Source organism: Teleopsis dalmanni, chromosome X (genome assembly GCF_002237135.1).
Source record: "Teleopsis dalmanni isolate 2A chromosome X, ASM223713v2, whole genome shotgun sequence".
Lineage (NCBI taxonomy): Eukaryota > Metazoa > Arthropoda > Insecta > Diptera > Diopsidae > Teleopsis > Teleopsis dalmanni.
This window is the reverse complement of record NC_051848.1, coordinates 84,001,161-84,023,251: the sequence shown is the minus strand read 5'-3', so window position 1 is coordinate 84,023,251 and position 22,091 is coordinate 84,001,161. Positions and strand designations below refer to the sequence as shown.

Sequence of the window (22,091 nt, the reverse complement as noted above, 5' to 3'; positions counted from 1 at the left end):
AGTAATGTAACTATACATGTCCAAATACTGAACATATATTTGTTCACCCTCAACACTATATTATTCAATTTCGGCTTTTTCAAATAACTAATTTTTCCCTCTGAATTTTTAAACCCTATTTGGTTGGTCAAATTTTCTTGCACTTCCTTATGTTTTATCGTGATTATACCATGATTCCTTGAATTAACCGCTTTGGCTCCTAAATTCTTCATCTTATTATTTGTATTCGATCTGTTCTGAACATTGTTGTTGCTGTTACTTTTAGTTATTCGTGCAGGTCCTAAATTAAATTGACATTTACTTTTTGAATTTACGGCAGTCCAGTCTAATGTCTTAGACTGGGCCGGTTGAAGTTTCCCGACGGATTTGGTACTGTTATTCTGCAAGTTTTTGCAAAATGTCCTTCTTTGCCGCACCTAAAACATCTAAGATTTGCACTCAAAGGTCTTCCACTTGGTCTGCTAAAGTTTGGATTACTGTGCTTTAAAGGTACTGAATGATTTTGCCAGTCCCTTTCTTGTCTCACGTTACTGTAGTTATTTTGGTTCCCACGTCCTGTATGTCCCAATTTACAAAATTTATTCTGTTCATGTCCTCTCACTCCACAAAAAGTACAATACAATTTGTTTAGTCTACTGAAACAATCCATTGTATCGTGTCCCGTCTTCTTGCAGAAATTGCAGGCCGATTTTTCTTGTTTTACTGTCTCCATAGGATGTTCTCTACATTTGGGTCCATTTTCATGCCCATATACTCCACAATTTGTACAGTATGGCGTATTTTGTCTTTCTGGGCAGTATGCCCATCCATGTCCGTCTTGTTTACAAAACGTACATTTCATTTCTGTTCGATTCTCTGTGGTAGACATGTTTATATTTGAACGTGATTCACCCAATAATTCTTCGGCTGATTCTGCAATAAAAATTAGTTTCTGGATAGGATCATTCTCTAACCCAATAAACCTATGCTTTAAACTATTGTCTTTCAAACCCTTAATAAAACAACGTACTGTTAGTCGCCTGTATTCTCCTAACTGTGACAGAATTTCACTCTCACCTCCTTGATTTCTTATTAGTTGTTCGGCTTCATGTAGTAACGCCTCCAGTTTACCTCCAAATGAACTCGCCGACTCATTCTGTCTTTGTTTAGTACAAGTTAGATCATTCCTTATGTGTTCCAATGTACGTTTCCTGAGGTATGTACGTTTAATCGCCTCACACAATTCATTTACTGTGTTGAAGGGTCTACCCGCGATATTCTCGTAAGCTACACTCACTAACCTTTGTTTTATGCAACTTACGACATACTGTGCTCCCTCTTGCGGTAGTGCTTGTTGTACCAGTTCACAACCCGCAATAAACTTGTGTACTTCACTCCGTAGATCGGGTCCTTCTGTGCCCGTGAAATACGGTACCACCTTGGTTACTATTTCCATGATTGCCGTAATCGATGCCATAACTTTTTTTTCGTTATTGTTTGTTTCCACCATTGTTCTCAGTAACTGTTTTGTTTGTCCGCACTTCGCTAGTTCTTTCTTTAAATCATCAATTTGTGCTGTTAGCTTTTTAATTTCGTTTTCCTTAACGTGATCTGTACCTTCTGAGTCCAAGATTATACTGATGTCCTGTTCCGTTTTTCCCTGGGTTTTTAAAACGTTCTCCAAAATTGCTGTCTGATCTTCCGCGTCTTGCAATAAAGATGTTAGTTCTTCCGTGCGTGAACTTAGTTGCTTACACTTATGTTCCAAACCCTTTTTAGCATCTGACAAATCTTCAATAACGTTCGCCAATTCTTTAGACCTTATCCCTTCCACACTCTCTATATTTTCCTTTATGTATTCAAGTTCTTCAACCCTCGTTAACCTGTTATGTTTAATATGATCTTTTGTTAATTGAACAAATTCCTTATCTGGATTAAGTTCAATTAATTTTTCCCAAGCGTGTACTCTTGCCGATTCTAAATATCTTTTAAATACTCTAAGCTCCTGTTGTAAATGTTCGATTTCCTTTTCCATTTATGAGAAATAAAAACAAAACAATTACGTGACCCCACTCAACCAATAACAATAATTAATTAATCAAAAAAGAAAATACCAAACCATATCTCTGTACTACACTTATTACTTAGAAAAAAAAACACTGTTTAATTCCACAATTCTCTAAATTCTTGCCTATATTGTCGGGCCCACTCTTTATCTGTTTTTGGTACTGGTCGTTTTATGCAGTTTTTATTGGGTTTTATGCTTATGTTTTCGTAAGATATTCCCTTATCTTTTGTATTGTCTATTTTACTAATAATACGATGTGCTTCCTCAAACAACCATTTATGCGAATCTAGATGGTTTTCTAAATCTTTTTCCTCGAATTGCTTATCGCAAACAAAACAACTTTTCCCCATATTTGAACAAACTTGAAAATTAAGAAATTTCACATTACAACGTAGAACAACAGAACTCAAAAAAACTTACATATAGTAATAAATTTACATACATAAAACTTACATTCAGAAAATTTACATATAAAATTTGATTTTTAAAAAATAAAAATATATATTATACATATCATTACAATATTATTTTTATGTGTTGTAATAAAACACATTTGATTTGATTTGTCTATCTTAAAAAATGAAATGTCTTTCTATTTTAAAAACTTAACTATAAATATTTCTTATTAATGACTTACAATTTTTTCTCCCATTTTTCTTCTTGTTGTGTGTTTTTGTTGATACTCCTTATTAATCCGGGTCTTGTCTTGTCCTTAATGTGTTGGTCCCTCGCTGCACGTTTTGTTACTTTTAGTGGTAAAAAAAAAAACGTGTATCGGCTGCCAATTATTATGTGTTGCCAAAAATTATTGTTTTCAATTAATTAATTAATTATGTTGTGTTGCATAGTTGTAATGCTGTAAACTCCCACGTAGGTAGGTGACGTTGTCGTCTCACGTTGCACGTTTTATATTGTATGTTTATAAAAACGTGTGTATACCGGCTGCGCCAATTATGTTGTGGGTTTTGGTGATGGAAGAACGTGAATGCGCCAAATTAAAATCTGGACTCAATGTTGTATCTTCAGTTAGTTGAAATTCTTCTTCATCTAACTACAATTGTATATGTTGTTTTTTTTTTCTCCGTCTAGTTATATAGTCATATAACTTATTCTGTTATACATGTAGATAAACTTCACTATTTTTTATTTGTTTAAGGAAAAAGAAAAGTCATTGATCTATTTTCCATGTATATTTTCTTTATTTCACTTGTTATTTCAGTTGTTTTCTGTTGTATACAATTTTTCTTTTCTATTTTCCAATTTCCTTAGTATAAAAGTTTATAACTAATTTTACACTTTTAAAAGTTTAATTATCAGTTTTAAACAACTTATTTAACTTTAAAATACACTGAGTTTTATTTGCAAGATTAATTCCACACAACTGTTTTACGCATCAGCGTCTCAGTCATCACTCAAAACTCAACTTCCTCACTCTCCAACTCTAACTGCAACTTAACTTACAACTATGTCTTTGTGGTTTTAAATCTATCTTATATACCCAAACTTGATGCAAAAATCCAATATATGACCTTCAAATTACCCTAGTTACCTAATTTGGTTTATTCATAGTTTCATAATTTACTTTGCTAAATTTGCAAAGTTTTTATTATTAATAAGAATGCTCTACATATTTTTGCAATTCTTCCGTATTTACAATTTCAAAGTCACTTACATCGTGACACCAATTATTAACCAAATACCAAAACTCAGCATTTCTTATCGTCGAACTGACGGTCTGCTGCTTTGGTTCTAGCACAGACAAATAATTATTTGTCTGTGGTTCTAGTCAACAACTGCCCAGATGCAAATAACCTTGCCTATTTTTAGGGAAATGTACGATCACCTAAGATCGTACACACTACCATACAGAAAAACTGCCAAAAACCCGTGAAATTAAATAAAATAAATATTTAACTCACAACAATATGCTGATATGCTAATATCTTTTATAAGTACCACATCCTTTATGTGGGGTCATTCACATATTCACTCTTAAATTTTTATTATAACTCCAAATGAAATAAAGCACTGCAACCATGGTAGATAGTTTACGTTAACAACCGACTCTAACTGCATAGAATAATCATATAGGATTTATGGTACCAATATCAGATAGGGAAAGAACGAACTGGATAGTCACCAAAAATATAACTGAAGTTCTCATTTGCTTTTAAGCAGAATTGACACTCTCCCTCTTCAGACAAGGGTTTATTTTTAAAATGGTACTGTAATGATATGCCAGATACCCTAACAAAAGCTTCAGTTGTATTTTACTTAAGAGGATCGTTACCGAAAGCATACACAACACGATTGCTTTAGTTACTTGCTTTTCCATCAATTACTTAGTTATAGAGAAACTGATTTTACAATATGATTCCGGCTTGTTCAAGTCCTAACACGCTCATCCTTTGTTGCCAATTTCAATGTAACGAGATTTCTTGCAAAAGTAATCGTTAGTGATGGCTCCTTTTTAGTTTTTGCTTTATTGGCTGCTTGATTATTTGTATATGTACTTATATGGGCGCCTTTTATATCTTTGGTAAGGTTGATTCGAGTATAGACCTCAATCGCATGATCCTCAGTTTAGAAGACAACATACTATACATCAGACTTAAGCGGAATTTTGTTGAAAGGACTAAAGATGAAAACTCGAAATTCTGTATTCGCTTTGGTTTTATCAATGTACAATAGTATCATTTTTTATTCAAGAACAGAAATGTTATATTTTCATCCAAACCACACTAATTTAGTGCGGTTTACAATATTTGTTTAAAGTTGCAAATAATTTTATAATGTATTATAAAACATTTTAAACGTTTTTATTAAATAAAAAGAAAATATGTATATATACATATATATTATTACTTACTCTTATAGTATGTTATATATAGATCATTTTGATCATCGGTAGAATCATATGGATAATTACTGTTGTCAGGTGAACGTCCAGATGCTAAAATGCGTGGGCGATCCTCCTCAATAATTTTTTCAGATTCAAGAGCATAAATTGAATGTATATGTGCCGAGCATTTGAGCTAAAACATAAAGTAGTTTTGAAAGAAAATATTTTATAAAAAAAGTAATAATTTTGCAAATATATTAATAATAAATATTTTAATATAGGGAACCTTTTTTTGAATCAATCATAAATACCTAGAGCACTTATGAACTTACTACCCATGCATTAACATATAGATATAATTTCTTACTTCTATAGATAAAAAACCTTACTATAGACAAAGTTATTTTTGCCATTAAGGAACATTTTCTTTTATTACAGTGAAAACTTTGTTAAATGATTATTCTCAAGTGAGATATCTCAAACAAAAAAAAAATTTAAATGGATTGTACACATTATCGGACAGAACAGCTGCTTTTCATTGTATTCCAATATCTTGAAGATATCACAAAGAGTCAATGTTTTTAGTGTATAACTACTTAATATGGATCCCAGGACACAATGGATTGGAAGGAAACGAAAATGCAGATGAACTAGCCAGAAAAGGGGCGGCCTCATATAATATTGGGCCACAACCATTCTGCGGTCCTTCATGGAGCTTTTTCTAACTTTAAATTAATAAGTGGCCGGAAAGAGCAGCTCAGACTGATTGGGATAATACAATTGCTCAAAAGCCACAACTAGGGAGCTACTTATGTTGAACAGACTTGACATTCGACTTGTCACAAGGTTTCTCACTGGGCACTGTGGAGTTAAAAAACATCTGTCGAACATAGGTATTAGTAGAGACGATAGCTGTAGAAAATGTTGCGAAGAAGAGGAAACAGCAGAACACATTCTGTGTGATAATTTCGTCAGACTCAGACTTTGGTACTTATCCACTGCTTATCCAGTTATAACGGAATTCGGCAACATCTCTCCAAAAGACATAATGGCGTTCTTAACTGCTACTCGTCTATGGAACTGAAGTGGATATGTTACAATAATCCCCTCGAAAGATGTACTGACGTGGTGACAAGTTCACAACACATCTTAAAATCTAATCTAATCTTGTGTATTACTATGAACTTATTATAGTGATGTTTTATTTTCTGTTTATATTTCTAACCTTAGTAAGTAAATGCACGTTCACATCAAATATCCAATATATTTCTAGTACATAATTACCTTTAAACGGCTTTTGATGAAATGTTGCAATGTAACTATAAAATTAATTTCCAGTACAGACGATTCTAAGTTTTCTTCAACATGCTTTTGAATTTCGTAGTAACGCAAATAATTTGGAGATACCTGAAATGAGGAAAAGAAACTTAATAACATTTCATTTTGAAAATAAATTAAATATTTACTTTATAAAATATGGAAAAGTTGTAATGAAATAACATATACACACATATACAGTCACACTTTATTATGAACTTTCGAAAAATTCACTATAAATTTTATAATAAATTCACTTCAAAATATGGTAAGGAAGTTGAGCTCGGTTAGAAAACTGAAAGGATACTGCAGATTTCGGAAAAAACTATGAAAATGTTATTGATTTATGCTTTATTGGCAAAGTCAAAATTGAAATTTCTGCTGTTGCACTTTGAGGCGTTCAACTTATTCCGCTCCGGCTCTCCTGCTCTCGATGCATTTCAATTTCAATTTCAATTTAAGATTCGTTTTCGTTTTTAATAAAAATTTTTCTCAACTCCATAATGACAAACAAATCAATATCCCTAAAAGTATGCAAACTAGTTGCAAGTAAATCAAAAAAGAAATACGAATTATAAGGAATTTCAGTTAATAGTTTTTTTCATTTGAATTATTTACTGCTCTTTCATGGATTATTTGGTGCGGAAAGAAGTAAACCACGAAGGCAATATTTACACATAATAAAATTATAATTACAGAATCAAACATAATCATTCTATAATATATAGAATTAATATATATACGAAATTTTAAAGGATACTTGTAAACATTATTTGTCATACATTTAAAATATACCCAATAGACAGCACTTGCCAACCCCATCACCTAGCGATTAGTTGTGCCCTACAATCAAAGGCTTTCCTAGGATTGTGCTTAGGTGGAGATTATTCTAAAAAGTTTCACAGTTTTTACAGCTCATTAAACTAAATTTTATTTCGTTTTATTTGATGATTATATTGTCAAGAGGGAAATTAGATATTTTTAATTTAATTCTCTTGGATACGCCTAGAGTCACACTGTCTAGAACAGTTTTTATTGCAAACATTTTTTCTTCATTGAATTTGTTGCTTTTTCAATTATAATGCTTTTTGAATCATTTTTAGAAGTAACTAATTGTATTCAAAAAAAATTATAATAAAACGAAATTAATTCCTTTATCAGTTTTTGATCCACGGGAAATGAAACCTTCTTGCACTACTTATATAAGGAATCATGAAATTTCGTTGGCTTTATATTTTAAATTAGAGAATTACAATCAACTAATATATGTCTATTACTTAAAGATTATTTAAACCTTTATGTTTCTTAAAAGTTATGATTCCATTACAGGCACAAAAGTAAGTTTTTTGATCAAGTGTTATTAATGTCGTCTATCAAAAATCAAATTTTTCCAAACTTATCTAATTCCAATTTGATCAAATTGTGTTAAAACCTACATCAGTTATAGGCTAATCTAGTGATACTAAAAGATTCCTTCTTACTTGTATACATAAAATTCACTTTGATCTCTATTCATTTTGATAAAATAACTTTAATAAAAACATATAAAAAACATAATCAATAATTTTTATTGATTATTAAAAATTTTTATAACATAAAATATGACAAAAATATGTCGAATGGGCACATTTTAGGACTACGACTACTTAATAAAACAACCTATCAGAACATTAACATATTAACAATTATAAAACTAATAATTAGTTGCGGAACCATTAACCTCCTGGTGCGGGCTCGAATTGGTTAAAATGTTCTGGACGAATTACTTCATTATTTACCACAACTTGTTGTCTGCGGTATATAATACGCCTGAATTGCGGCACAGGTCTCACAGGTACCTGTCTGGGTGGTTCTGCATGGTTTCCTTCAAAACGATGCATAACCATGTCAAAAATCTAATGAAGTACAAGATAACAATAATATTCATCTTGATCTACGTATTTTTATTCAATGCTACTCACAATTCCAGCCAGATGGCTTATAACCAGGCCCAAGATTATGTTCTGTGCCATTTCCATAAGTTAAATTTGTTCAACAATAGATCTTATGAGTCTTATTAGAATTTAGATTGTGTCTTTAGAATTTTCGACGTTAAGACAGGCGATTTAGATTGGTTGCAATTGAAAAAAAAATGTTCATCTATTGTTAACTCCTGACAGAATAATAATATTTTCCAATCGAAAGTTTGGGAACTACTTTTGAGAAGAATTTATGAGAATACAGTTTAAAAAATTTTTTTTTTAAATTTGAAAACCGATATTTTACTTGTATAAAAACAATAGCTAACTTTGATTAAGTTATTACTTTTCAAGAAAGTGAAAAAATCGATCACTTGTTAGAGAAATTCTCTCTAACCATTCTTCCAGATCTTGCAGGGTCATTGTACTGTGTACCCTGTTCCATTTGTTCTACATATCATAAGTATTCGGCTCCTTTTAAGAAAGGCCAAATATGTATATTTTTCGGCATTTCCCAAATTTCCCCTATTTTCTGTCGAGTGTAGCGATCGGTATTTGAGGTATTTTATGTAGAATACTGTGTTTGAACTCGGCTAGATTTCGTGGCTTGCCAGACGACCGATACCTATTAACCCTATTAATAAAAGTCCGGAGGCGTTTAATCTGATGAGCGGATCATTCCTTCATTTTATAAATGGTAAATTTGCTAGTATAGAGTATAGTTCCATTCAGCTGGAATCAGTAATGTGTCATGTCGAATCAATGGACTTGCGGCATCACATAACGCGGCATCGTTCCGATATATTGAACTTTTGTAGTCGGTACAGCGTCACCGTATTTATTGTCGTAAAACTACGGTCCAATAGTAGTACGGTTAACGACACCACTGCACCACAGACTCAACTTTTGTTCATAATTTAGCTCTTGTTATATTTTTCGTGGCTTAAAATTATCAGGAAAGCAACAGCTTTGCTTGTTGATGTTACTACAAAGTTCGAAATTCGATTTATCAATTATAACAATTTTGCACCGAAAGTCATCGTCGGCATGGACCAATTGCTTCACAAATTCTAAATATACCAACAGTCTTGGCTTGTCTATCATTTCAGGATCTCTCTCAGCACTGGCTCTTAAACGGTCGATATGGTTTTTATTTGGGGTTGAGCATGATGTACCTGGTTTTAATAGATTACCAAAACTATTTGTGTTGTTAGAAATTTTTTTCGAAAACTAGTTTGAACTCCCGTTGAATTTTCGCAATTAAACAATATTTTTTCATTTAAAACTCAACAACATGCGCGCGTTATATTGGCATGTACTGCTCCATGTTAAATATTAGCATTAACTGAAGTCTCATTCACTAAATAAAAGGAATGTGACAACTAATGTTGAAGTTATTATTCGTTGAACATACTCTAGAATATGCTTTTTTTTTTTTTTTTAAGCTATACGAGCTAAGGGATGTGGAATCTTCAAAAGATACTGGTAGCCCGTACTACCAGCATGCACGATTCGCAACCAAGACTTACTCTTTTGCGTGGTATTTGCGCCTACGTACTAAACCTCATCCTAACACCGTGCCTCTTCTAACCATAAATCCCTCCGGAACCACATTTAAGCATTACTTCAGAGGGTGGTGATTCAGCGATTGTTGTCATCTCTTACTGCATTTCTAGATCTCTCTGCTGCTCTCTGCCCTTCTATGATTTCTTTCGCAAATACACACACTAGGTTCCAGATTTCTGTTGATCACTCTAGAATATGCTGTAAAATTCAATTTGTAGAATTTCTGCACAATAAATAATAATTTGGATCATGTCCTTGGATCAAGTCAGTTTTATAGTATACTCCGTAAAATACAACTCCTATGAAAAGTTTTTTTTTTGTAGTGCTATTAGAAAATTAAAATTTTGGAGAATGTCGTTTAATTGATCCCTTCGGATTTTTTTTCACAACATCCATATTTTTAATAATATCTTTTCGTTTTTGATGAAACTAATTAATTCCTTCACGAATAATATGCTCTGTCGATGGATGATGTTGTCCATAAATCTCATATATTGCGGGATTCGTATAGATTTATTATTATTATAAAAAATTTTAACTACTGTGCATTATGTTTTCTTGATAGTTTGTCAAATACTATTGAACAGAAATGTCAGTTTTGCCGGAAGCTGAAAAAAATTAAGATACTTAAGAAAAAAATATGAGTAGTATACAATTTATCATATCCTTTTTATATTACATTGATTGCGTTTTACTATTTACATTTTAATACATAATATTTGCACTAAAAATAAAATATCTGAGGTATGTCTTATTTTACTTAATTGCACGTACCTCAGTTAGCGATTTTTCGTCGTTTTGATACCATATTCCTAGTAAGAACCCTATAATAGAAGAGTAGAGACTAAATCTATCCAGCCGAATTTAGGTAATTTAATGGATCTTCCGTCTTCACCGGTGAACATTCTGATAAACTATCAAAGAAATAATCAATTCCTCCTTTTTTCAGTGAGCTTTTTTGCTTCTGCTTTAGTTAACGCCTTCATATATGCTTCTAATATTTACTTGAAAAATTTTAATATTTAGTGCACATATAGAAATGGTGAAATGATCTAAGTTACAAAATTTTAGTTGTGTAACTTTAATTCTTAAGGTTTAGTGTTATATATTTGAAGACATTTTATGGTCGCACCATTATGAAGGTGTCATTATAAAATAGAAGGTGCAAAAGAACGTAAATCAATGTCATTGATCGCTGCATTTGTAGTAAATGTCCAGTAGCAGAAGTTATACATCAAACGCTTTTTTGATCTAATGTTTTTCATACGATTATTTCTTTTGTAAGCAAATTTAATATAAGTTCCAACACACAATGTTCGCTTTTGTTTTAATCCATCGAAAGCCTAAAAACATGCAATGACATTTTATTCTCAACATTTTTGCTACGCTAAGTTTCGTTTTGTCACCTTCCTCCCTACCCAAATTTCCATTCAACGAATAAATGGCAACTAAAGAACAGAAACGAGAAATACTCGTAACATATGTCACTTGGCTGTCATAACTACTTCCCTTGGCTTCCACAACGATTTAATATGATACGTTGTGTTACGTACGTTACGTACTGTTACGTTACATTAAGAGCTTTACCAATATTATTATTATTATTTCCACATATTTTTTCCCTCTTCTTTTTTGTTTTACTTTTCTATGCCATTTCATTTTCGTTCAATATTCCTTTTATCACTCCAACAATGCCGGCAAGCTTGTACCAGCGTCTGCTACTGATTTTGCTGCTAATGCCGCTGCTGCTGTCGGACATTTTCGTTGATGTCCTTATATAGAAGAACGATTTCAACTAATATTGATTTCAAATCGAATTTTTTCATTACGTCGTCCAGCACAGTAATGTGGACCTGCATATGTACGGGTGTGCATTTATGTCCGTCTGTGGGATTATACATAAAAACGAATATGCTACGAAGATATATTAAAGTGAAACATACAACAAAACTAAATGGAAAACCTTTATTAGTAGAGGATTTGACCCCAGTGTTGGCTTAGCTGCAAATGATTTCTAAATGAAAAAAATTTCATTAGTTGGCTGAAGTTTGATTTATGCTGCAGTTTCGTCGAGTTTGTGAGAAATATTGAAATGATTGAATGTGATATTAATAATTCTATCCTGCGTTTCTTCCCAATCTCCTTCGGTTTATCCTTTGTTCATTTACATTTTTTCACAGCTATAAGATGAAAAGGTAACATAACATAGTTTTAGGTGGGAACACGAGGTGTGCTCAGAAAGTAACAGAATTTGTTTTAAGATAATGTATTTGTAGTGAGTCAATCTTTAAGTAAATACATGTATTGGAGAAACAAATCCTTTATTGGTGTGTTGTTTCCGAACATGTGGATGAAAAAAAATCGTGCTATTATGGCTGAAGTAACAGTTTAACAGGGTATTTTATAATAACCTATTACCTATTTTTCCAAGTAGATAAAAGCCATATATGACTTAAAATAAATATTGAAAGTCAGGGAACTATGGGTAGTGATTAACAGTAAAAATTCATTTTTTATATGGAAATCAGCCCCAAATCTTCATTGATGAGGGCTATTTGGTTGTCGGAATACCGTGCATTGATTTCTAGGTCATTTGCTGAATGATTGTTCAAAATACAATAAGAACTTAATTTTACGACATTCAATTTTATTTTCAGTGAATTATATTATTTCAGTGAAGATTTGGACTGATATTTGATGAATTCACGCCATCATATATGCTCATATAGTCTCTTAGCGACTCTCCATGCCTTCAATAGTTTCAACTGGTGTGATATAATTGATGCACTCAAACGTAGATTTCGAGTATCAGCGTACCATATGAAATATTACAAAGCTACTTAAAGGACCGACAACTTGTCTACAAGACGTGATGATGAAAAGAAAATTCAAGTAACATCAGGAGCCGCCCAAGGATGCATACTTGGACTTGATCATTGGAATCTAAATTATAACGGAATTCTAGAAATGGAAATAGCAGATAAATCACACTTAGTGGCTTTAGCTGACGGTTTAGCCGCAGTGGTAACTGCACGAAATTTGGATAAAGCACGCCACACATCAAATCAAGTTATGGTAAGTACAAAGATCTGGCTCGTTCATTATGGTCTAAAACTTACAATGAAAAAAAAACAGAGATACATCTGCTCACGAGACGGCATATATCGTTAGAAGTCGAAATGAACAAGAAGAAAATGAAATGAACTCTGCAGAGTCCCGCCCACAGTGCATTATCTTTACCGTGAATTTCGGTGGAAACCAAATTAGAAATGAATGTTCTAAAATAATACCAGTCAGTTAACTTGTTGACTTTTAACATATCGACTAATACGCCACGTTGTTAACAATAGAAGAACCATATGTAATAAAGTATACCGGGGAATAGTTAGAGTTAAGTTCGGTTTTTTCGATTTTAAGATTGTATGTCGAGACCTGATTTATGCTGAAGAAATCGAGAAGGTGGATGACATAAATTCACAATCAGTTTTCTGTGTCGCTTTTAGAAGTTCGCTCACCTCGGTTGTGGAGAGACGACAACATCAATGCGTATGCTTTGCATTGAAGTCACCGCCCATGATGAAGCGATGTTTGTGCATTTCAATTAGCTATTTGCACAATTCTGTTTTAATTTTGTGCCTTAGCGGGCTGTAGACAGAAGTAAGTTGTAATTTAAATTGCAGACCAAGCGAAATGGTTATCATCTGATATTCTTCTCTAGAGATTATTTTGGATACGTAATATCTTAAAGTGATGAAACTCGTAGCTTTTAAGTTTAAGATATGAATGATGTATGAAATGCGTTTCAGTAATCAGGCAGACATCTATTTCTCTGACTGCAAAACATGTTCAAGCTCTCTAAATTGTTTCAGTAGACCATTAGAGTCCCAAAGCATTATTTTAAGTAAACTTGACATTATTAATTAAGTTATCTCATTTTTTTGTTCCAATTTAGTAAGCCTCATATCTAACATTTTATAGTAGCTTTCTTGTAGAGTTAATTTTTCTAATATTTGATTAAGAATTTTGTGATTATCATTAGGCTGGGGGTTGGATCGCATCATTTCAGCGAACGTTGGATTGTTTTTGTTAGGAGGTTTTAAGTTTTTGTTTATCAAATCAAATGGCCCATTTTTATGTGGGTTTTTGGCCAACACTTTATTTCGCTTTATTTTGGAGATTTTCATTCTTCTCTCGAATTATTTTATTTCTTTGGTTTTCGACCTGCTGTGCCACTGCTCTGTAATAGGCCGGATGTTCCTCTCCACAATTGCAACATATAGGTTGTTGATCAAGCTTGTTGTTGATCAGATCAGGCTTTTTGTATTCTACTGTCTTATGGTTGCCGGCACATTTAACACATCGTGCTATTTTGCCACAGTAGTTTTGGGTGTGATCCTTTTCCTGACATGTTTACATTGTGGCATATATCCTGAGCGCTTTATTGATACAATTTTAATTAAGCAATTTCATATAGTTTTAATTTCGTGTATTTTCTTGACATCTTCGGACTTATCAAATGTGAGTATAAATATGTCAAGTGAGTCTTTGACAAGGGTTTCCACTTAGAATATTTAGAATATTAAATCATTATTGTTGCAGATCAGTTAAAATGCCAGATGAGTCACATGTTTTGAGAAGATGACTTTTATCGAACGCAGTTGCTTTTTTTCATTAGAATACAAAGCAATTTTTTTTGCGTAGATAGTGCTTTTGTTACTGATCTATAGTCGTTACCCTCAGACGTACTGATTTTGTACAAAGTACTATTTAAAAGTTTGACAGTAAATTAATATTTTTTTGGTTATAACAAAGAGACCTGGATAGTTTATTCCTTTTGAGACCATAATTGGCGGTGGACGTGATGGTTTTTAATCTACTGAAGCATTTTTAGTAGTAAAAATTGATGCCATTTTTTGTCCTTGAAAGGAGATATGGAGGCAGGTAATTGTTCGGAATTTCTCTTCTTGACGGGTTTTTCTTAAAGATCCAATTCGTTTCTATCGCGAGTTTATATTCATCAGTTCCATATACAATTGGATTGAGCATATTTTCAGATTTTAGGGTAGCAGCCGATTAAGTGACGCATTTTCTTTTTAGGAATTTCTATCTAATTTTTGAGTTGGAGACATAGATTTTTCATATCGCTTATTTTTTCTATGTGTTTAGCAATAGCACTGCCTTCGGTTTTCTCTTTGTATTTCGATAATTTCCCTCCATCATAAGATGGAGGTTGAGACGGATTGATATTGGATTAAGTTTTAATAGAGTTATTAAACTTACAGTACTTAGTATTTCAGAATGATAAGATTATAAAGTATATCTTTAGGGAAATATGATAAATAAAATGCTTTAAATAGCTTTGTGTCAATGCTATAGACGCAGTGACAAGCTTGTGGCGTTTTTGTTGACCACTTGACGCACTGTTATATCTCAGCAAAAATCTTGAAACTCTTTGGGCTAACAACAAGCTGTTATTGTAGCTCCGTAAATTACTTCAGTTGCATTTCAGTTGTCAGCGGTTCTCCAGGAACTCCTCCAGCAAATGAGACACGATACAACAATATTGACTTTGAAATAATCATGAAATTTATTTGTTAAGTTCGGACATACTGCACTTTTGTGTTTCAACTTCAAGGGTTGCCAACTTTCATATAAATGAGCTCATTGTCAATATATTAGCTCATTTAAGGCATATAATGTCGAATGCAATCATTAAAGATAAATTTCTCAAAAAGAAAATTAACAAAATTTGGAATACATGTCTTATGTTTTATATGTAAAATGTAAATAAACAACAGCTGAGCTGTAAACAAAAGCACTGAGGAAGAATATAGAATTGATGTATAAATGCATTTAAATGATTTAATATATCAATTAAGTATTTAATTTTTTAGTGTGATATATTATTAAGTGAAGTTTATAAAAGTTCTATTAGCTGCTTAAATGAGCTCATTATAATGTGAAAGTTCACTCATTAATATAAATGAGCACGTGACTAAATGAGACAGTGTGAATGCATTATTAATTTGTAATGGGTGTATTGTTCTATTGTAAGTTTCTTCATATTGATAGATGTCTTATTGTGGAATAAGACAATTGCAGTCACTGGAAACAGTATTGCCAACTCAAAAATCAGACCATTAAATATTGTTTTCGTTATAATGGCACATTATTATGATAATCCAATAATATGTTGCCACAATAAATTAATTAATTAAATTGTGATATTTTAATTTACAACGAAACTTAAAATAATATTTGTTTTGAATTTTAAATATTTTTAAATCATTTTACTGCTTAGAGCGAAATGTGGTGTGATATGTGATGTCATCATTGGCAGTGAAACTTGTTTGAAAAAAGTCATAAATGATAAAAATATAATAACTTTAAATTACTTATCCATTCCATAAAGAAACCAACTCTTTTTTTCATATTATGGATTAAGCAAATAATAATTGTTATACGTCTGAGTACATATACCTACACACTACAGTGAATGCTCTCTTAAGCGAACACTCATCGTCAGTCGGTTTTCTTCCTTTAAAGAGAGATTCCATTTAATATAAAATAATAATAAAAAAAAAATTTTTTCCAATAATTGTTTCTGTTTTAAAACTGAAGTCCTTCAGGAGAGTTTTCACTGTACATACCACAAGTACATTTATGAGTATATGAGTGTATATTGTGTCATATTTATATGCATTTTTGTGGACTCACCTGTCTATCGTTTATCCACCAGGTCAAATTTGCTGCTGGCTTTGAGTAGTCCGATGAGCAATTACCATTAATAATATCCCCAAGGCGGTAGCGAGAGTGTATGCCTGTTATGATAGGGCGTTGTGCTGGCATTTCTGTATTCAAACAATACAAAAAAAAACAAAAAATGAGAAAAATTAAAACATATTTATTATAAAAATTTAAAAATTAAAAAGTCTGAGTTAAGTAGCATAATTCGTCGCATCGCTAATAAAACGTGTTCAAGATATTTTTTTAAAACTGCGAAAATTAAATAATCAAGCGAACGTTTCGCACGCTCTTGGTAATCGCCTTTAAACTTTGTTTTTTATATTTATATATATTTATATATTTTTTATATTTTTTGTCTTATTTTATGCAACAAAAAAAATGGGAAAAAATAAAATTTTATTATTTTAGCCTTAACGTACCAACAACTTCCATTTCGGCCGCCACAATGGAGGTGTGAAAAAATGGAGCATCCGCTGATACCTCACATGCAAATTTACCGGAAATTGAGACTGGCACATTGCGTAACAATACATGACTGGCGTTTGACTGAGTTGTCTGCAATGAAATCAAAAAAATTGAAGAGAAAATGTGAATAAACTTTTGGAAAAAACTGATTTATATATTTAAAAACCGTAGGAAACACTGCAGCCAGCCCTCATGAAAACTTGAATATTCAATATTTTATTGTTTTGTATTGCAAAAATATGAAGAGGAGTTTTTATTTCAATTATTGGAAATATACTTAATATAATAAACAATACAATAGCTCTATAAAACGAATAAAATTTAATCATCAAAGAACGATTGTGTTAAATGACCCCGTTTAAATGACCCAGAGTCATACGATTTACGAATGTGCGGTTATCCATTTTATGGTTGAGAATTTAAATACAAATAAAGCACTTTTTTAAAAGATGCTTTAAATACGTCTTAATTTTAGTATATTTCAGTATAGATCTTGCCATTAGCTGTACAATACAAAATCATAAAAATATGTTTCTGCGAAGTCTTGATATACTACGAAATGTCACTATTTATATTTTGAGCCTTGACAACACTGTTTGTTGTCAGGTGTCAACTGACTTTTCCATGCGAAAGTTCGATGAAAGTTCGACACAACATACCTGGCCTACCTTAGACTCTTTGTCAAAACAGCGTTATTTGTGTCATTTACGATGATTTGTAAATTTATTGTAAGCGATGATTTATTACGGCTTTTTACGAGTATCAAGACAAGAGTGCATTGATCAATATACTTCCACATTTGACAATGTGAAAAAAGCTCCATACTTTGCAATGTGAAACGCTGGCACAAAGATTTTAATCGTGGTGGCAGTGCGCTCACTGACGAAACTCGTTAAGGTCGTCCAAAAACAGTTGTTGTGCCAGAAGACATAGTTAGATGCTTTGCAAAAACTGATAATGCAAGATCGTCATGAGACATTCTGTGAGATTGAGAGAACCCTAGGCATTAGTTCCACCAGCATATACTCGTATAAAATATTGCACAAGCATTTAGAGAAAGGTTTCTCCTCATTGTTTCAGTGGATCCCCTAACAATCGACAAAATCTCAAACAAATGCTCGTGTCGATTGGTGCACTGTGCACACAAATGCTCAAGAAGAACAAGGTTGGCGCTTCAAAAAACGAATCATGGATATGTGCATATGAGCTGGAACGTAAACAGCCTCCGAGTGTGATGCTGCATGGGTGTTTTAAGATGAACCAAATCCAGCAAAAGTTGTTCGCGTTCGAAACAAATGGTCGCTTGTTTCTTCTGATCGCGAAAAAGCCGATCATGTGGCAACTATACGAATACCATTACAGGAACGTAAAACGGTTAATTCCGAATGGTGTACTACAACCAACCGGAAGTCTTCAGTGAAATACAAAAAACAAATAAGCGCCGCCGGATTATTCTCCATCTCCATCCAGGCAATGCCAGTGTTGAAATATATCGTCTAACAACCAAGATTCGACTATTTGAATATACTAAAAATCCAGTTGATGGATCATCCGCCGTACAGTCCTGGTTTCGACTCCAATAACTTCTGTTTATTTTCGAACATCAAGAAAAAATTGTATTTATAACGATTTTTGTCAGTGAAAGCAACAACAAAGCTTTTGTTGCATGCAAAAACCATATTTTGAAGGTGTCTGAAGAAGATTGGAAAAAATGCTTTGACAAATGGTTTGAATGCATGCAAAAGTATATAAATAAGGAAGGAGAATATTTCAAAATATAAACAAACAAAATATAAATAGTGACCATTGTATATTTCTTTTAAGACACTTTTCGATATCTTATTGGCGTACAGTTCGGGTCCACAATTTTCAAAGCGTGGGGAGTTTGAGGTTTGGAAGCGATTCGGACTTGGTGTTGAAAGACCGGCTTGGCCAGGTGAAAGCCACGATTTTTGTCTATTTTTCGTCAACAGTCAGGATTCAACACAAAAATGATTTTCCTTTATTACGTTGAAGGAACATTTCACAAATGACTTCACGATTTTTTATTTAACGTTCATTAAAACCCATTTTCATTGAATGGGTTTTAGACTCATTTACCCAGTTTACTAATTTACCGCATTGTTCGTATATTTTCAAATTTAGAACTTAAGCGAATAATGAATATGGGTTTGATCGACTTAGATCTACATACACTTCGCATATAAACCGACCGATAGGACCGATATGTGTTTCTTAGAAGAACATTTTCATTTTTCAATGTATTCACTTCTTATTTTGAATATACTTTACCTAGATGTTTGCTATAGAAGAGAATATTTGTGGTAAATGAAATATCAATTGATTAAAGTTTGGATATAGTTGTCTTACAAAATGATATTTCAGATTCATTCTTTACTATCATTATTCTTTATTATGTCAGTATATGTATGTGATATATATTTTTATATGAGTATAAATATAAAGATCATGTTTGAAGAGTATAAGTGTAAGTATAAGTACTTGCAGTTTTATGTATGTTAGAAATTCAGAGTGAGTATAAGTGGATTGCCGGCAACACTAGAGTATGACTCGAGTTTTAATATGAGTACTCATTGCAGTTTGCTGGTACTAATATTCACAGCAATATTAGTTAACAAAATAAAACCACGAAGGTAATCGACGTGTTTAACCAGATAACTGACATTCCACTTATCACGGTTTCCGAACATAGGAATATTTAAGGGATTGAAAACGCAGACGTTTTGCTCCGCCTTTTTGCTTTTCTAAATATGCACCAGCAAAACAGGTTAATATATCCCTGGCAGTCGTTAAGAGAAGTATTAACCTCGATTTTCTTCAGCTTGTCAGTAATTAATTAGGAAGACAGAATATATAACTTCTCGGTTAACATGTGCCGAACACAATAAGACTAGGTGTTTGGAAATCATTAAAAGGGACTGCGTGAATGCTGCAAGGCTTATTGCAGTTTTCTCTGACAATCAAATGGCAGACTCCTTATTTCATATGTCCAGAGCCCTTCTGCGTGATGACAAATAGCTTACTATGTGAACAGAAAAAACAACATCTACTTGAAGACTGGAGAGCCCAAACAGGCATGCGGTAGTCAAGAAGATTCATTGTTCCTGAACACATCAAAGTTGACGCTATCCTTGGCCTTAACAGAAACGATATTAAAATCAACACTGAACTTCTTACAGGGCACTGTATACTTAATTACCAAATGAAGATGTGGTAGAAAGTAACTTCTTTCGACTTTGTCATGGGGAGATGGAAACATAATAACATGTTCTATGCAACTGCCCAGCGGTGGCAAGACGTAGACTCGATTACCTTGGAAGCGGGATCTTAGTCCCAAATCAAATAGGTAAAATTAAGCCCACAGCAATTACAAGATTTATAAATAGTTTAAAATTGTCCTAGTTGGGCCTTTAGGCGCACAATAGATGTTTTAGGTCGGAGTGCTTTAATAGTCCATTACTTATATATCGCTAATTGAGGTCAATAGATCTTATCAATTCGACCTCAATGTAGATTCATTGTTAAAGTTATTTAAAATCAAACTTTATATCTATACTATTTGATTTCTATTAGTAACAAATAATTTTAACAGTAGTTAAGTGTTTTATATGGGTACATGGAATTGGTGTTTAGACCATATATGCTCAAAAATTCTCATAAAACCACTGCCATCTCATTCAATTCACCGAATCATTCCATACATCAATGCTAAAATACTCTGTCAAACCTATATGTGGAAAAAAATAACTTGACCTGTTTCTTCAGTACTATATTGGGCTTGGTATTATTAATTCAATTTATATTGAGAACTTAATATGCTGATCAATTGGTTGTAGTGAAAAAGTACACAAAAGTATGAAACTCTTAAAAATTGAATAAAATTTTATATATGCAAATAAATAATTATTGGTGTCAGAAAAAAGCAAATAAATGAGATGAACTCTATATGGAGATTCTTCATTTCATTTCCTCATTGCTTTGTGGGTCTGACACGCAAGCCCAAGCCATTGAAGAATTCATTTTGCTTTCGTACGCTCCACACACACCAACTGTGCTCGTGCATGACACCATTTGCATTTTCGTGAAAATTTATTTATATTCACACACAAACACACACACACACACACATACACACGTTTGGTTTACTATATTGAAGAAGCTCGCACTGCTATGCCTCCTGCACTTACGCTTTTATACAGTCGATGCCGCCACAACTTTTTATTTGCATACATGAACTTTGCATGCATGCGTAAGCTCAACATAAAAATTGTATGCATTTGTGTCAATGTGTTTATTTGTCTGCTTTTGTTTTTGTTGTTCTTGTTGTTTTTGTTGTTTTGTTTTGTTTTGTATTCATACGTAGGTAGATGAGCCTAGACGTGCATGTGTTTGTTATAGTATTTTTATTTATTTGTTTTAAATTTATTCTTGTGCGGTTTGAATGCATTGAAAGCAGTTTGGGAACTGTAAACCAACCACACACTCACACACACACACTCACACACTTGCATACACTCTCTCGCATTCATAAGAGTTTTTGTGTTAGTATTTTTCTTCTTATATTTGCAAAGCGTAATTACTTGCCCTCAAAGTTGTGTAAATTTGCAAAAATATAAATAAATAAACAAAATGAATAATAATAAAAAATACAAAACCAAAAGCAAAATCAAAAAGAAAAAGAAAAATATACAGAAATCACAAAAACAAATGAAAAAATATAAATTTCTGTATTAATATATAAAGAATTGTAATGATTTTACCCATGAGTGCGTTTATACGCTTTTAGGTGTAATTTGCTTTAAGTGCGTGTAAGCGTATTTATTTATGCCCATAATGTTGTGTTGTATTATATGTGTGTGTGAATGTGAGCATGTTTGTCTTTCGCTATTGGTATTGGTATGCATTGACGTTTGTAATGGTATTTTAATGAGTTTAAATTTAAATTTATTGTTTGCGCATAGGTGCTTGATGGCTGGGTTTGTACGCAGCCCTCGTACTTCGGTGAACTTCAAGTTAAACGATTTTGCTGGCTTAAGCTTAAGCCACAAAAAGTAATTTAAAGGCACATAAAACTCTTATTAAACGCATAAATTGCGTGATTTGTATGCGTGCTCGCAGTAATTAATCA

General features: G+C 32.6%; 1 protein-coding gene across 1 annotated transcript in view; it reads right to left on the bottom strand.

Moving 5' to 3' along the window:
* LOC119688629 overlaps positions 1–22,091 on the bottom strand; it is a 77,305-nt gene that overhangs the window by 12,370 nt on the left and 42,844 nt on the right. Inside the window, exons 3-6 of the mRNA XM_038103301.1 lie at positions 16,897–17,032; positions 16,448–16,581; positions 6,174–6,296; positions 4,917–5,082 (exon numbers count right to left, since the gene is read on the bottom strand). Coding sequence (XP_037959229.1) covers positions 4,917–5,082; positions 6,174–6,296; positions 16,448–16,581; positions 16,897–17,032 — 559 coding nt within the window. The remainder of the gene's footprint in view (positions 1–4,916; positions 5,083–6,173; positions 6,297–16,447; positions 16,582–16,896; positions 17,033–22,091) is intronic.